Source organism: Panthera onca, chromosome B3, assembly GCF_046562875.1.
Source record: "Panthera onca isolate mPanOnc1 chromosome B3, mPanOnc1 haplotype 2, whole genome shotgun sequence".
Classification (NCBI taxonomy): Eukaryota; Metazoa; Chordata; class Mammalia; order Carnivora; family Felidae; genus Panthera; species Panthera onca.
Genome location: NC_138344.1, coordinates 69,306,430 through 69,324,499, shown reverse-complemented (window position 1 = coordinate 69,324,499; position 18,070 = coordinate 69,306,430). Strand labels below are relative to the sequence as shown.

At 37.5% G+C, this 18,070-nt stretch overlaps 1 protein-coding gene across 1 annotated transcript; it reads left to right on the top strand.

Moving 5' to 3' along the window:
- The first annotated feature begins 462 nt into the window (after positions 1–462).
- On the top strand, positions 463–16,721 carry EMC7 (ER membrane protein complex subunit 7). Its single transcript, XM_060619036.3, has 5 exons — positions 463–762; positions 6,323–6,442; positions 10,863–11,001; positions 12,309–12,389; positions 16,251–16,721. Exons 1-5 carry the CDS (start codon positions 530–532, stop codon positions 16,401–16,403), a joined length of 726 nt encoding a protein of 241 aa, XP_060475019.2. The 5' UTR covers positions 463–529; the 3' UTR covers positions 16,404–16,721.
- Positions 16,722–18,070: the final 1,349 nt, after the last annotated feature.

The window sequence follows — 18,070 nt, the reverse complement described above, 5'->3', positions numbered from 1 at the left end:
CCTCTGAGCTGACAACATAGAGTCGGAGGCAGGGCTCAAACTCAGGAACTCTGAGATCAAGACCTGAGCCAAAGTTGGATGCTTAACTGACTGAGCCACCCAGGCGCCCCTTTTTAGAACTTTTTTAAACGCTCTCTTCTGGGTCTGTTTCTCCAGAGCCAGGGCCTCATTTGCAGACACTACTTCAGATCGTCGTCGCTTTCAGTCTTAACGTCTTTTACTCCAGCGCGACCCCGGCTGCCACAGCAACACACTTCACCACTTTCACTTTGTGGGGGGGCCCCCCTTTCCGAGGCACTTGACACTTTCCTCAGACCGCATTCCAATCTCAAGCGCGGGGAGTTCGCGGAAGTACCTTGCCTCATTTCCGCCTCGCAAAGCGATTGGCCCAAGAGTCCTTCCCTCGGGTTTGAGCCCACAGCTCGCGCCAAGACCCGGCGCGCAGTGATGACGACATCGGGCCGCGGCGGCGACGACTGGGAGACTGGGAAGGCTTCCGGGGCCGGTCTGGCCGCTGAGAGCCGCTGTCATGGCGGCCATTCTGTGGGGCTTCTTTTTCGTCCTTCTGCTGTTGCTATCAGGGGATGCCCAGAGCTCGGAGCTGCCTGGGGCTACGGCCGATGGGTCAGGAGGGATTGGGGTCGGCATAGGAGATCGCTTCAAGATTGAGGGACGTGCGGTTGTTCCAGGGGTGAAGCCCCAGGATTGGATCTCGGCAGCCCGAGTGCTGGTAGACGGAGAAGAGCACGTCGGGTTCCTTAAGTGAGCATCCTGTGGGCAGCGGGAAAGAGGTTGGCGTGGAAGCCGGAAGGGAATTCCCTCTAGGAGAGCCAGGTGTCAGAAGCTGACGACGTCGCTGTCGGAGGGTGAAGGGGCGGGCGCCGTTAGCGGTGTGTGCTGGGAGACCTTGGGGGGGGGGGGCAGCCCGACGCTTTTCCCCCCCGTTTCCCCCTCACTCCACTCCCTGGACCGCGGAAATGAGGATGGCAGGTGCTTGCCCCCGGGCCAGCGCAGTGGGGTCAGTTTTCTTCAATTCCATTTTTGCCACATACGGGGTCGACCTCTCTTGGGCACTGGGGACAGGTGGGCCCCTTGTTTGTCTCATGCTGAATTCTTTGCATCTCATCTAGCTTCCCTGGAATCTGGCTTTTTTTTTTTTTTTTTGCATTCGTTTCAGTCTTTTGGCAGCTTGATTTGTGTAGAAAGATGCTAAAAACAAGTGGGAATTCTCAAAGCCCAAAGGGACTTCTGTGATGGCAAAGATGGGAGGCTAACGTTGCCGCTTCTCAAATTAATGGGCCCTGAAGTCCCTAATCAAAGCACCGTTTTTTTTTGCCTGGAGGTGGGATTGTTGTTCTTTTTTTTACAGTTGAATTCATCGAGGGATTTGCAACATTACACTTGCTGGTATTTATGTGAGACTGGGGTTTCTCTACATTTGCTTATAAGCTTCTGTCTTTTCTAGCTATTAGCAGAATAGGATTTCAGCCTATATTAAAGGACCTGGTGAATTTATTAGCACTCCAGTTTTGCAGCAGCCTGCTTTTCAGATGTTTAGGCACAAATGTGATGTTTTGTATCTTTCAATCGCTTCTTGGGAGGTGAAACTACAAACTGAAAGAAAATATTTAGGAAAGGAAATGTTTCTCTGATAGGTTTGTCCACCAGCAAATGATATTTGAAACCCAGACAACTTAAATGTGGACACTTCTAAATCTGATTTGCAGATATTCAGATCATCCAGGTGCTGTTGAATGAGAATTTGAATCCCAGATTAATAGATAATGACAACAAGGTTACAATCAGTATTTTGATGCTATTTGTCTTTGCGAATCTGGTATTCTTTAGAGTTTGCCCTAAGTAATGATGTTTTAATGAAAAAACTCTCTTAAGCCTTGGAAAACTAGCCTAAGTTGACCATTTGGCTTCTCTTTTCTGCAGTATATAATTACTTTAAAAACCATAAAATTTTTTTTTAATTTTAAAATAATGTGTATGCTGTGGCACCTGGGTGGCTCAGTTGGTTAAGCCTTGGACTCTTGATCTCAGCTCAGGTCTTGATCTTATGTTTTTTTAGTTCAAGCCTGGCATTGGGCTTCACACTGGGCTTGAAACCTACTTAAAAAAAATTAAAATATGTATAAATATTCTGTTTATTGAAGAAAACATAACAAGTTAGGGGTAGCAAGCCTTAACATTTTGTTGTATATTTTGCAGTCTTTTTGTAATCATATGACCTGTTTTTAATAGTAAAATATATAGTACTTTGTAACCTGTTTTTTTTTTTTTTTCCGGTTAATATTTTGTGAGCAGCTTCTGATACCATTTCATGTTCTTCCATTTGTATGTAGAAAGCTTAAAATTAATGTGAGGAGCTTATGGTGGGAAACTTGTCCAAAGAGGGATAGGTAATTTTTCTTGTACATGTTATGCATAACTAGCATGCAGTTTTATGTTTGTTGGAGGTGGCATCGGTCTTGGCTAATGGAGATGAGGGGAGTTTTGACTGAGGATGCTTCGTGCCACTTCTTGCTCTCATCACTGTGTACATAAATCATAATCTATTTAGACATCTTCTTTTTGGGGTCATTTAGGTAGTTTTCAGTTTTTTGACATAGTAAAATTCTGCACGATACTTTTTTGGAACTTTTTATTATGGAAAATTGGAGGCATACGCTAAAATAAACAGTAGTTTAGTGAATACTTAGGTACACATCCCAGTCTACCATTTTTTTTTAGTGTCTCCTCTGTACTTAATTTTTTTCCCTGGAATATTTAAATATGACCCTAAACACCATATAATTTCACGTGAAAAAACATAATTTTGTGTCTCTAAAAGATAAGGGCTTGAAAAAACCCCCACAATACTATTACTGATTTAATAAAGTAAATAATAGTGCTATAACTTCATCTAATACCTCGTTCATTTATCTGAAAAATGCTTTTATGTATTTAAATCAGGATCCAACAAGGCTTACATATTGCAGAGTCCATTTGTAAAACCAAGTTTTAAAATTTCATTATAAAATTTGTATATTATCTTTCTAAAGTAAAATATTTACTGTAGGTTGAAAAATAGATTTGCTTTTTCCTTTGGGCAGTTCTGTTATTTGCATTGCACAGTCATTGCTTTAATTAATTTTTTCTGGACCTAGAAAAATGCTTTGAAATTTTGTTCACTGAGGGTCCTGTGAAGAAGCAGAAGATACACTCAAATTAGAATAATTCCAGGAAAGTCGAATGAAAGGATTAAACAGTATAGTCGTGGTGTAGGGAAACCAGATTTTACAGTACTCTAGAGTTTACAGCCTCAAGGCTATTATCACCTCTGAGCTTGAAGGATGTAGGGGAAGTAAAGTTTACTGGGACGTAGAAGAAAGGACTGCCTTGAGAGGAGCAGTGTCACTTGACAAAACAAGTCACAGGTGGCTTCTCAGGGAGAAAGCTGGGGAAAAATACGCTAAGCTCATGTTCTTTCTTTCCTTCCTCCAGTCTGCAAAGAGAAGGGTGGAGAGTGGGTCCGAAGGGCAAATGAAAGACATCCTGCCCAGTAATAAGTGAACTTGATGTTTTACTTTTTTTTTTATGTTTATTTATTTGAGAGAGAGTGGGGGAGGGGCAGAGAGAAAGAGAATCCCAAGCAGGCTCCACAATATCAGCACAGAGCCCGACGAGGGGCTTGATCCCACAAACTGTGAGATCATGACATGAACTGAAATCAAGAGTTGGACGCTTAACCGACTGAGATTCCCAGGCACGCTGGTGTCTTTATTTCGATTCTGTTTTAGTTTAGTTTGTATTTTGAAGTAGCAAGGAATATGTTTTCCTCTTACATTTTAGTAAATATTGTGCATGTTGCAGAATCAATTACTGCTTTAGCTTTGAGAGAGTCTAATGATTTAAGAAAGATTATTTAATATATTATGCTGAGAATTATCTGATAAAGCCAATCCTTTTAGGATCATTTGTTTCCTAAAACAGAAACTTCTTTTTCCTCAGAATGTCAGTTTTCATTATCAAAACAAATTAATTTTGATCTATGAACCTGAAATTATCAGCTCTTGATGGGATGGTTTTCTAAGTCTAGAAGACTTAGAAGAAATCATTAAGGAAAAGGCAGGTGGTTTTAACTACATAAACATGTTAGACTTTTAAAAAAAAAATTTTTTTTTTTAACGTTTTATTTATTTTTGAGACAGGGAGAGACAGAGCATGAACAGGGGAGGGTCAGAGAGAGGGAGACACAGAATCTGAAACAGGCTCCAGGCTCTGAGCTGTCAGCACAGAGCCCGATGCGGGGCTCGAACTCACGGACTGCGAGATCATGACCTGAGCTGAAGTCGGCCGCTTAACCAACTGAGGCACCCAGGCGCCCCTGTTAGACTTTTATATATCCAAACTAAAGTAACCAAAGTAGATGGGAGCTATTTGTAACGAGTGGAACAAATGGTACTTAATACCCCATTTTTTAGAAAGAAAGACAACAAAATGCAAACAAAAACTAGAAAAAAAAGCCATTTATTTTTAAAAATCAATTAATTTATTGTTTAATATACGTCCAAGTTAGCATATAGTGCAACAGTGATTTCAGGAGTAGATTCCTTAATGCCCCTTACCCATTTAGCCTACCCCGCCTCCCACAACCCCTCCAGTAACTCTCTGTTCTCCATATTTAAGAGTCTTTTATGTTTTGTCCCCCTCCCTGTTTTCGTATTGTTTTTGCTTCTTTCCCTTATGTTCATCTGTTTTATATCTTAAATTTCTCATATGAATGAAGTCCTATGATATTTATCTTTCTCTCACTGGCTAATTTCGCTTAGCATAATACCCTCTAGTTCCATCCACGTAGTTGCAGATAGCAAGATTTCATTCTTTTTGATTGTTGAGTAATACTCCATTGTATATGTATATATATACCATATCTTCTTTGTCCATTCATCTATCAATGGACATTTGGGCTCTTTCCATACTTTGACTATTGTTGATAGTGCTGCTGTAAACATTGGGGTGCATGTGCCCCTTCAAAACAGCACACATGTATCCCTTGGGTAAATAACTAGTAGTGCAATTGCTGGGTCGTAGGGTAGTTCTATTTTAATTTTTTGAGGAACCTCCATACCGTTTTCCAGAGTGGCTGCACCAGCTTGCATTCCCACCAGCAATGCAAAAGAGATCCTCTTTCTCTGCATCCTCACCAACATCTGTTGTTGACTGAGTTGATAATGTTTGCCATTCTGACAGGTGTGAAGTGGTATCTCATTGTGGTTTTGATTTCTATTTCCCTGATGATGAGTGATGTTGAACATTTTTTCATGTGTCGGTTGGCCATCTGGATGTCTTCTTTGGAGAAGTGTCTATACATGTCTTTTGCCCATTTCTTCACTGGATTATTTGGGTTTTGGGTGTTGAGTTTGATAAGTTCTTTATAGATTTTGGATACTAACCCTTCATCTGATGTGTCATTTGAAAATATCTTCCATTCCGTCAGTTGCCTTTTAGTTTTGCAGATTGTTTCCTTTGCTGTGCAGAAGCTTTCTTATTTTGATGAGGTCCCAGTAGTTCATTTTTGCTTTTGTTTCCCTTGCCTCTGGAGACGTGTTGAGTAAAGTTGCGGCTGAGGTCAAAGAGATTTTTGCCTGCTTTCTCCTCGAGGATTTTGATGGCTTCCTGTCTTACATTTAGGTCTCTCATCCATTTTGAGTTTATTTTTGTGTGTGCTGTAAGAAAGTGGTTCACGTTCATTTTTCTGCATGTCTGTGTCCAGTTTTCCCAACACCAGTTGCTGGAAGAGACTGTCTTTATTCCATTGGCTATTGTTTCCTGGTTTGTCAAAGATTAGTTTGTGGGTCCATTTCTGGGTTTTCTATTCTGTTCCTTTGATCTGAGTATCTGTTTTTGTGCCAGCCATTTTTTTTTTAATTAAGAAGTTGTTGCAGGGTATTGCAAAATGGGAACCCTAATACTGTAGTAATAATGTAAAGTGGTAATTTCCCTTGAATGAAGATATGGCTTCAGAATTGGAACTGTGTTCCTGTTATATCACTGTCGCATAGAAGGAATTAGAAGTATTTTCTATGTCAGGATTCTCTGCTCCTGTGGAGTGCTCTGGGCTATTTTCAGAAGTCTGGCAGTGTGATTATGGAAGCTGAAGTGTAGGGACAATTCTTGCCAGTTTTTTGTGGGGTTTTGTTTGTTTGTTTTTTCTTTTGCTAATTGCTCTGAACGTCATTTTGGGGGGAGTTGATTTAGGAGTTAACATGATTTAAAAGAAGAATACAAGCTATTGATCCAAAGTGTCTAAATACGATTTTCATTTTTCTAGGACAGATGGGAGTTTTGTGGTTCATGATATACCTTCTGGATCTTATGTAGTAGAAGTTATATCTCCAGCTTACAGGTTTGATCCTGTCCGAGTGGATATCACTTCAAAAGGAAAAATGAGGTAAGGGTACCTGATGTAGTTTTTACTAAAGGATAGACTACTGAATACCTCCTATATTCCTTTTGGATTTTATAGTTAGGATTGAAAAGTTTTCTCATTTAAACTACAGGTATTCCTTAAAACAATTAAAATATCCTTATATTGTTTTTAATTAAAAAATTTTTCTCACTCTGTTCCCCCTAAAATATCCTTATATTGATGTGTGTGTGCGTGTGTGTGTGTGTGTGTGTGTGTGTGTGTGTGTGTGTTTTGAGAGAGAGGATGCAAGTGAGCAAGAGGCAGAGAGAGAGAGAGAATCCCATGAGGGGGCAGAGAGAGGGGTGGGGGAGAGAGATAGAGAAAAGCGGCTTTTACCCAAAGCAGGGCTGGTGTTCACCTGAAGCAGGCTCACCTGATTGGGACTCAAACTCACAAACTATGAGATCGTGACCTGAGCTGAATGAAGTCAGATACTTAACGACTGAGCCACCCAGGTGCCCTCCTTATATTGTTTTAATCTGTGCATTGATAATATTATAAAGTTGAACTTCCTCCTTCTCTGCTTTAAAATTTATTTTAAAGCTCCTTTATATGAGTATATAGAGAAGAGGCAAGATTACCTACTATGAGAGCAAAAGCCCTATAGAAGTTGTAATTGAAATGGGATTCCTAAAGTGGGAAATAATTTAACTTTTCTAAATTAGAAATATTAATCGTCCCCTGTTTCTCATTGGGATATTTTCATAATACCCTTAATACCTATGTAATAGTTGTATTGATCTAGAAATTTCTACAGTTCGTTCTTTCTGAAATATTTAGTGTGCAGTGGAAATTTGGTTTTATTTGAGAAAACTGATTATATTGTAAGTTTATATCTATGTGAGGATCATGATAAGAAGAGAAGAAAGGGCAGTATCAGAGGCTGGCAGACTAGGAAAAAATTTCAGAATTTCTAAGTAGATGAACACATGCTTTGAAGTTGAGGAGAAAAGAATGCTGGACAAATTCAGGCTGTGTGTGGAATACCACAAATCCATTTGCAGTTGGAATCCGTTGTATAGATGTCCACAGTGTTCAGATTCCTTCTGTTGTAACTCCAGTTTATTGGTTTATTTTTTTTTTATTGTCCCATGCCAGTAGTTGTCTCTTTGGCCTAATGACCAGGAAATATATGAAACAATTTTATTTATTTGCTTTTTTTTTCTAGCTTTATTGAAGTATGATGGCAAATATGAAAGAATTTTGAGTGGTTATGTCTCTTCTTTGCAAAATAACTCTTTGTTGCAGTAATAAAGCACAGGTCTCGCAAAGGCAAAAATAATTTTGGGGTTCGAGGAACTCTGTTTTATGACTGACCTTTTTGGTATATGTTCCAAAAATATTTAGGTTGATTTGTAGAGACTCCAAGTTGAGCTGATCTAATAGAGATATGTTCAGTTAGTACCATAATATTTACATTGGCATTAATGTTTATGCCTAAAATGTTTTCTTCTTTCTTTGCCTTTTTTGGTTTTTTATGGACATTGAAAGTTTGAAAAGTATAATATGTAAATATGGTATAGTTCACATAGAGTGAGCCACACGTAGAACTGTCTCATCCTTTATATCAGCTGAATATTAGTCCATTGATGCTGATGCCCATTAATGGACAGGTAGGGTTTTTTTTCTCCTCTTTTAACATGTGTGGTGAACAGAGATGATTATTTGGTAGTAATTTAAATTCTTGACATTATCATGAAACTAATGATGCCACTAAGAATACATTCTTTAAAAACAAATTACTTTCCCCCCATTTGAAGTTAAATTGTTGTCTTAGAATAGTCTAGTTTGTCCAAATTCTAATTGTATTTCTTGCTGTTGGCTATTTAGAGCAAGGGTGAAGCTTGAACTGAAGGTAATGTCTTGTAAATATGTTTATAAATATTTTTTGATAGAATAAATGAATTGTTTCAGAGTAGATGAACCTTATTAGGTATCAAATTTCTCATGTCTTAAAGGCATAAAGATTTTTAAGGAAATATATAGGTAAAATTCTAATGTTAAATTTAAACTTTAAAGGACTTATGACTTTGTATATATTTTAGAATTGGAAGCTTGGAGATGGGTGGGTGTGTTGATTGCACTATACTTATATGCACATTTAAGTTTTTTTTTTTAATATTGAAAACAGTACTGGAGGAAATGAGTTGTTAAAAGGGGATATTTGTCTGTTAACACCTATAATTTTTATTTACTTTTGCTCTGAATTTTGCATTAAGTAGTTTAAGCAAATAGAAATATTTTTCTGTATATAAAGTTTTTTGCTTTTTGCTTTGGGTAAAGAGTACTTCCTGCTTTAGCATTTAAGGACTGGTTGCAGCAGTGGGATTCATATTCTCAGTTCCATTCCTGATGATTGGATGCCTGAAGCATAGGTAAAAAAACGAGGCTCTTATCATTTTAATAATTGGGGGTGGAACAAAATAGAGAGCAGAGTGGGATTCATATAAAATCCTCATATTCTTGACCAATATTTTGTAAGCATGCATGGTAACATGACAGACATTTCCTTTTAAATATATAGCTCCCAGAAGAGCAAGGGAAATCCCTGGGGGACAAACCATAAACCACTTTCCTACCTGGGGGTTTTGATATTCTAACCAAAATGCTTAGATTTTATTAGCAGTATGTAGGTAAGAGGTAAGCCTTAGGCTTGCTTTGGGCGAGAATTAGATCTAAGACTCGATTCCCCCTTTGACTCTTGGCATTAAAATCCACTAGTCTCCCAATCTAGCCCTGGCCTTTTGAAGGGGAAAATCTCTCCTGAAATTTGATAGTCACAGTCCTCCCTCACTGAAATTTGCGGTGTGAACTTATTACTTCCTGCATGATCCAGAAACTTTCAAGCTGTGCAATTAACAAGATCATCCCTGGTCATAATCCTGAACTCCTGGTGAAGACAAATGCATAAACTCTCTGTAGGGAGATATTCTCTTTTCAGGCCCACACATAAATAAAATTATCAAATACCCAAGAAAACAATGTACATTGAGTCAGCAGATGAATTAGATATATAAGAACCTTATATAATAGGATTATTGGATATGGACTATGAAATAGTTTAAAGTATATTTAAAATGCCTAAACAAATAAAAGATCTATTGTTGTAAGAGTAAGATACTACAAAAACAGACCATTGATATTTGAAAAAGAATAAAATAGAACTTCTACAATAAATACAGGCTTTGGAATACAAAATTCAATGCATATGTTAAACAACTGAACAGAGGTTTGGTGAACTGGAAGACAGATAGGAAAAAAGTTACCCAGAATACAGTACACATAAAGGAATGGGCACTGTGAAAGAATTTAACAAGATGCAGAGTAAAAAATGAAAAGGTCTAGAGGCACCTAGGTGGCTCAGTTGAGTGTCCGACTTTGGCTCAGGTCATGAACTCACGGTTCGTGAGTTTGAGCTCCACATTGGGCTTGCTGCTGTCAGGCTGTCAGCCTGTCAGCTCAGAGCTGGCTTTGGATCTGGTCTCCCCCCTCCCCTCCCCTGCTTGTGCTCTGCCAAAAATTTAAAAAAAGAAAGAAAGAAAAAGTTCTAACTGGTGTCAAATAGAAGTTCAGGGAGGAAATGAGAGAGAAAAGAGGAGGTAGTTTTCAAAAAGTAGACTGGAACATGTATGAACATGTTGAGAGTTTCGATTAAAATTAGTGACATCTCGGGGGCGCCTTGGTGGCGCAGTCAGCTAAGCGTCCGACTTCAGCCAGGTCACGATCTCGCGGTCCGTGAGTTCGAGCCCCGCGTCAGGCTCTGGGCTGGTAGCTCGGAGCCTGGAGCCTGTTTCCGATTCTGTGTCTCCCTCTCTCTCTGCCCCTCCCCCGTTCATGCTCTGTCTCTCTCTGTCCCAAAAATAAATAAAAAACGTTGAAAATTAGTGACATCTCTGGTGAAAATGTAGTGTTACCTATGGTACTTTTGCAGGACTTTCTTAAATCATAATTTTTTTCTGCAAAATTTTAGACTTAAAAATTGGGTATGCTCATTAATGCATATCTCAGACAGCCAAAGAAATAAAATACAACATTTTTGTATATTTATAACAAAATTAATTTATTATTAAATATAATCAAAGAGCTTTAGAGTTAGAAGAATTCTAAAAGAGCTTTTGATATATCCAGAGAAGAACTTGTCTAGCCCCACAGGACTAGGTAATAACAAGAGTTACAGCTAGAAACTAAGTCTCTCTCTCTCTCTACATTTTGCTAAATATTTTAGAAATACAGATAAAGCTACTTTAATCCAATTTTTAAGATCAAAAGTTTAGATGCCAAAGCATTTTAGAAAAATGGTAATTTTAAAGGTAATTATAAGGCATTGTTAATATAAGCAGTTCTTTTAACTAGTAATGTTTTTGATAAAATTACTGATGCTTTTTTCATGTTGCTTCATCAGAGCAAGATATGTGAATTACATCAAAACATCAGAAGTGGTCAGACTTCCCTATCCTCTCCAAATGAAATCTTCAGGCCCACCTTCTTACTTTATTAAAAGGGAATCGTGGGGCTGGACAGACTTTCTAATGAACCCAATGGTATGTATCAGGCTACAGTTAAACATCTTTACAAATCTCTAATTTGAATCTAGGAATTTGAAAATTTCTAGCCCCTCTGAGAAAGAAAGCTGAGGTCAGATTGTTAGATGAAAGGATAATTGTGAAGTTTATTGATTTCATAAAAATAGTAGCTTTAGGAATACTAATGAAAAGAATATGGTGAGAATTGCACAATAGATTTGATATTGAAATGTGCAACAGAAATGGGATAAATACTTATTTATGATGAAATGTTTTAAAATTTAAATGGAATAAGAGTATGTGGTAAGTCCCATGGAGTTAGCAGTCTCATCCTTCATACTACCTGCATGTAAGTCCACTGATGAATGTGCCATCATTTATTAATCAGCTACTATTGATGGCTTGAGTAAGGGTCTTTCTCCTTTTTTCACATGTGTGGTAAACAGAGAATTTTTTCTGTGGTAATTTAAATCCCTGGTATGAAGTGCTCGCTTCGGCAGCACATATACTAAATCCCTGGTATGAAAATGATGTTATGGTATCCATTAATAATAAATCACTAATAGAATACATTCTTTAGAAACAAATTGACTTTTTTTTCCTGCTTCTGGAAGTTGAATTATTATCTTGTAATTGTCTAAGTGGTGATCATAGTCCTTGCTGATGGCTATTTAGATCACAAACAGGAATATTTGGGGACTGTACATTTTTTGAGAGGAATAAATAGTACCTAGAATCTGCTATCAGGAGTAAAGAAGCAGGAAGGTAGAGTGGATAGGAGAAACCAGCAATGAGGTTCCAAAGTTTATTGAGAAATAGATTCCATGTTCTCATTTCTGAAATTCATGGAAACATATACAGTGCTGAAGCTTCTAGGTCATTTTTCAAAACTAGTCACCTAGTACTATATTGCAGTCTTGAGAGAATGTACATTAAATGGGCAATATAATATTTTCTTCAAGAACCATAAAGTCATCTGGAAAGAGACCAGCTGGGTCGCTATTCCCAATGCCAGACTGCAAATTGAAGAAAGTGAATAGATAGTTACGTTTCCAAACGGTTTGTGTTAAAACTGTAAGCACAAATATAAAGCGAGGTGTCTATAAATTCCAAATCCACATAGATAAGGCTCTTCTCTACAGTAGTCAGACATTGATTAGCGCCTGTATCATACAGGCTGAATGAGTAGATTTGAGGTGGTGCTGCTAGGTTTATTCTATATATAACATATGAATCTTTAATTTCATCATGGGTTGTTAAATGCAGATTTTATTCTGCCGTTAAAGGGGAAAAACATTTTCTGGATTTCTTTTTTTCTTCCATAGGTTATGATGATGGTTCTTCCATTATTGATATTTGTGCTTCTGCCCAAAGTGGTCAACACAAGTGATCCTGACATGAGACGGGTAAGGTGATTGCCCCCACTGTGAATTTTTGAACCATATTCCAATGCCTGAATCATTCACTGTGGCTGAATGGCTTTGGTTTTTTAGCTTTATCCTAATTCCCAAGCCAAATTCATTCAGAGGTTGTATTAATACAGTATTATGTTCCTGGTATTAGTTAGTTGTTTCCATTGGACCAGATAAATTCAGTTGGTTCTGCCTGATAAAAGCCTGGGTCTCTTCGTACAGCTAAAACACTGCTTAGTACTGCTCTCTTTGTGCCTCACTTGTTAAATAGTTGAAATGCATAATAATCCTGGTAGTCCAATCCAAATAGTTTGCAAAATGATAGCTTCTTACAATTTACCTTTACTTTACAAAACTCTTCAGAGTACACATTTAGTTTATGTGTTCAGACACACACGCACACAAATTTGGATAACCAAGGGAAGAAAATAGAATAGCGACTTCCAGACTCTTTACCCCCAAATTATACTGGTTTGGCAATGGGCAGAGGATTGCCAAATAAGTTGCTTCAAATTTAGTGCCACTACTTTGTGTCTCTGAAATACTGGCTTCCATAAAATCTTCAGAATTTTTTTAAACCATTATTTTTCTTCCACCTGGAAATGATTAACAAATACCTCCTGAGTTCTAAGTTTTTCCACTGTATGTAATATATTGATGTGTTGACACCTTATTTTTGCTGAATGAGCATTTATTAATCAATGTTTAGGTTATGGATACTGGGATACAAAAATGAATTGTATATCATCCCTGTTGCCAATGAGTTCAGAGTCAAGAGTAGGAAATAGCATGGCTTTATAAAATACTTTCTCTTGCTGTCAGAGGATTGTGGGTGTATGGGTGAGGGAGTGTATTTGTGTTTTAAATGGGAAAATAAGATATGCATAAAATAAATAAAAATACTTGCTGAGGTAGTAGGTGATTAAGTTCTGTAGAAGGCAAGGCATTTTATTCCAAGCTGGAACAGCAGAAAAAGCTTCATGATTAAAGAAAGTTTTAAGATATTTCATAATGTCTCATTGCCAAATTTGACATCTTTGCTTCAGTGTTGGTCAGAAAGTATACATCCTATGTAATCCTGGTATCTGTTAAGCCAGGTAACTCTCTGTGGCATCAATAGAAGGAAACATTAGAGGTCACATTGGATTAAAAGTTCATTCCTTGCAAAGTGCTTTGCACATAGTAAGCAGTATAAAAAGTTCTTTATTCAAGAGCTTCAGAATTGAACAGATTAAAACATAGATTTGATGATATATTTTTGCAGGGTCTCAAGACTTGTTACAATATATATTTGATTATGAGGGCATGTTAACTTTTTTTTTGGGGGGAGCATGTTAACATTTTTGATTTATGCTTATAATGTTTCTTTTCCTGTCCATATCTGTAAAAGCACATTCTCCTTGAGAACCCATGTATAAATTCTACCTTTGGAGAGAAAGCCTAAGCTAATATCCTAGTGGTGTCCAACTTTACATGAGAGATAATGTAATATTTGCTATTTTTTCCATGTGTGAACTAATACTATTTTAAGTTCATTTTTGGAATGTTACATAAAATTCATATGTAGCATATATTACATCAATATTGTTGAAGGTAGAACAATACTTTATTGATTGTTGGCTAAATAGAGAGAGGACAAAACCTCAAAATAAAAGTGCCAGATCCTTATGAGGTCCTGCCAGTGACTTGTTTGTAACATTTTTATTGCTGGCTTTAGATGCTGTTAAGGTCCATAGTAGTATTCATAGATTTACTACTAAGGGCCTTAGGAATTAAGTGTTGGAAATGCTGTAGTTATTTTCCGAACTTTTCTAATAGCCTTGATATATAATTAAAGATTGATACTCTTTTTTTAAATTTTTTTTTCAACGTTTTTTATTTATTTTTGGGACAGAGAGAGTGATACTCTTTTTTTAAATGATTTTTTATTTATTTGAGAGAGAGAGTGCGAGCAGGGGAGGGACAGAGAGAAAATCCCAAGCACGCTTTCGTGCTATTAGCACAGAGCCCCACACAGGGCTCAGACTCACAAACCATGAGATCATGATCTGAGCTAAAATCAACAGTTGACCACTTAACTGACCGAACCCCCCAGGCACCTCTGATATTCTTATTTATATGCATTTAAAGAAAGCATGAGTTTAAGAAAACACTCATTTAGGGGCGCCTGGGTGGCCCAGTAGGTTAAGTGTCCAGCTCTTGATTTCGGCTCAGGTCATGATTTCACAGTCATGAGATCGAGCCCCCTTAAGAGTCTCTCCCTTTGCCTCTCCCCTGGTTGTGCTCACACTGTCTCTCTCTCTCTCTCAAAAGGTAAAAAAAAAAATTTAAAAAGGAAAGAAAACACCCATTAAAACAGTAAGAAAGCATTTTTATTTATTTATTTATTTATTTATTTATTTATTTATTATTATTTAATGTTTATTTTTGAGAGAGAGAGAGAGCGAGTGAGCAGAGGAGGGGCAGAGAGAGAGGGAGACACAGAATCCAAAGCAGGGTCCAGGCTCTGAGCTGTCAGCACAGAGCCCAACATGGGGCTTGAACTCATGGACTGTGAAATCATGACCTGAGCCAAATTCGGCTGCTTAACCAACTGAGCCACCCAGGCGCCCCAGAAAGCATTTTAATCAGAAAACATAAAATAACGGGCACCTGGGTGGCTCGGTTGAGTGTCCACCTCTCAATTTTGGCTCAGGTCATAATCCTAGGGTCATGTGATTGAGCCCCATTTCAGGCTCAGCACTGAGCATGGAACTTATGGGACCTGCTTAGGATTCTCTCTTCCTTTGCCCCTCTCCCCACTTCATGGTGTCTCTCTCTCTCTCTCTCTCTCTCTCTCTCTCTGTCTCTCTCTCTCTCTCTCTTTCTCTTTCTAAAATTAAAAAAAGAAAAGCATAAAATGAGATGACAGGAATATGGTCACATATAATAATAGAAAGTACTGTTTATGAAAACATAAGCCAAATCAAACCCTAGGCAAGATTTATTGGACATTTATTAAAGGATCACAATGCTTAGTAGTATAAAGGAGGTATGAAACATGGTTTCTAAAAGGATACAGGAGTGCTGATTCATAGGGGCACATGTACCCCAATGTTTATATTTATAGCAGTGCTATCAACAATAGCCAAATTATCAAAAGAGCCCAAATGTCCATCAACTGATGAATGAATGAATCAAAAAGATGTGATTTATATACACAATGGAATGCCACTCAGCAATGAGAAAGAATGAAATCATGCCATTTGCAACAACGTGGATTGAACTAGAGGGTATTATGCTAAGTGAAATAAGTCAGTCAGAGAAAGACAGATATATGTTTTCACTCATATGTGGATCCTGAGAAACTTAACAGAAGACCATGGGGGAAGGGAAAGGGGAAAAATAGTTTCAAACAGAGAGGGTGGCCAACCATAAGAGACTCTTAAATACAGAGAACAAACCGAGGGTTGATGGGGGGAGTGGGGGCGGGCAGGGCTTGGGGAGGTGGGGAAAATGAGTGATGGGCATTGAGGAAGGCATTTGTTGGGATGAGCACTAGGTGTTGTATGTAAATGAAGAATCATGGGAATCTACTCCCAAAGCCAAGAGCACACTATGTACACTGTATGTTAGTTAACTTGACAATAAATTAGGTGAATGAAAGAAAGAGAAAAGGAAGAAAGAAAAAGAAAGAAAGAAAGAAAGAAGAAAAGAAAGAAACATGGTTTCTGAAGTCCTATTGGGTATAACATTGCTGAGAACCAGTAGCTCCTACTTGTTCTATTCCTCTTCTTCCTTGATGGAAATATTAGTTGTTAAATGACTTGAAGGATCCCAGTGCCTTTTGTATTATTGTACTTTGTCTTCTTGCAGGAGATGGAACAGTCAATGAATATGCTGAATTCCAACCATGAACTGCCTGATGTTTCTGAGTTCATGACAAGACTCTTCTCTTCAAAATCATCTGGCAAGTCGAGCAGCGGCAGCAGTAAAACAGGCAAAAGTGGGGCTGGCAAAAGGAGGTAGTTGGACAGTCCAGAGATAGCATTTGCACAGACATGGCCACACTGGGTGACATCCAAGCCTTGAGGGAAAACCGTGAAGCAACTACTGTAAACTTGAGTCATCCTTAAAGTTGATCTCTTATAACTGTTGTGTGTGGTAATTCTTTAGCACGTGTTTTGTACTTGGTACACAAGAAAACCCAGCTTTCATCTTGTGTCTGTATAAGGTCAATATTGATGTCACTGAATTAATTACAGTGTCCTATAGAAAATGACATTAATAAATTATATGAAGTTCTATACATTATGTATATTAAAATGTCTTAATCCAGAGATAGAATTATCTTGTCATTTCTTCTTTACTTGATGTTTCTTTTATTCCAGACAGCTTTGTTCTTTCATTATATGAAGCTTGAAATTGATCTTTCCTATCTAAAAAGAAGTGGTTGCTATTTTTAGAGCAGCATGAACCATTGGTTTTTTAATGGCCAGACCTTGAAGATTATCAGCCCTGCCCTGCATTTAACATTTCCTGATGTTTGAGGTCGAACCAAATTCTGATGTCTTAATTTGTGTTATTACAGTTAGTTTCAGAGTATGGATATATGAATTAGAGTAGATGTTACCAGTTTTTAAGTTTTTGTTGCCATCATTGGGATTCATTGAGTATCAGCTATGTGCTGTACTTCAAGGAGGGATTCAGAGATGGAGAATGTCAGTGGCTGTCCTCAACAGAGCTTATTATGGAAAGAGGAAGCCCAAATAGTAACAGGGAATGTGTAGCCAGGGGAAGGAAGTGCAGTAGTAGGAGAGCCTTTTGGAGACTAAGGATGGAAAATCAACCTTAGAGCTCCATGTTGTAACGTTGGTAGTGTAGCACAGGTACCTTTTAAATCCTCTCATCTCTCTCATCATTGATTTTCAGAGTTGTTGGAATGTAAATATTACTTTCCAATCAGGATTATCTCAAAAACTTTATGTCAATAAGTTATAAAAATTTCATACCTTTTGTTTTTAATTAAAAAGGAACTCAGACTATTATAGTATTACTGTAGTAAAGGTCTCCTATTCTCTTCTATGATAAAGAACTCCCCTATTGCTTTCTTAAGGTTATTAAGTCTGCCAGAATGACAAAAAAATATTCCAAACTCTTATTTACCCTTTTGTAGTAGGTACAATTGTTCATTTTGAAATGAGGTTCATAGGTTTTCTTTTAAAGACATAAGCTTTGATACAGGACATTTTATTAGCTCATATAGTGTTTGTATTATTATATGCTAAAGTTACCAAACTGGTTAAGCTATGAATGATTAAGGGGGGAAACTGGGCAATGGTAGAACTAGGTAGGTCTTTGGAAATGGAGTCATTTATTGAAAATAACTTAAATATTAGAATGCTAGTTGAATGAAAGTTGCAATTTAAAGGAGACAGGATATAGTGAGAGTCATAGTTATATGACTGGAAATCATCTTGGAAAAATTTGAAAATTTGGGGTGTCAAAATTTGCACATAGAATATCTAATGACCAAAAAATTAAAAAGAACTTTCAAGGAAATTATTTCATATCTTAATTAAGAAAGTTTGTGGTTATTTTACATAGATTCTAAAACCATCTGAATATAATATATATACATCCCTTATATTGTGGAATATTATTATATCAGTTGTATATGAACATCTTATCTTTGC

Excerpts from the sequence above, each read along its gene's own strand:
- EMC7 (XM_060619036.3), top strand. The coding sequence starts at position 530 with ATGGCGGCCATTCTGTGGGGCTTCTTTTTCGTCCTTCTGCTGTTGCTA. Across the intron at positions 11,002-12,308 it reads ACTTTCTAATGAACCCAATG|GTTATGATGATGGTTCTTCC; the intron begins GTATGTATCAGG and ends TTTCTTCCATAG. Across the intron at positions 12,390-16,250 it reads GTGATCCTGACATGAGACGG|GAGATGGAACAGTCAATGAA; the intron begins GTAAGGTGATTG and ends GTCTTCTTGCAG.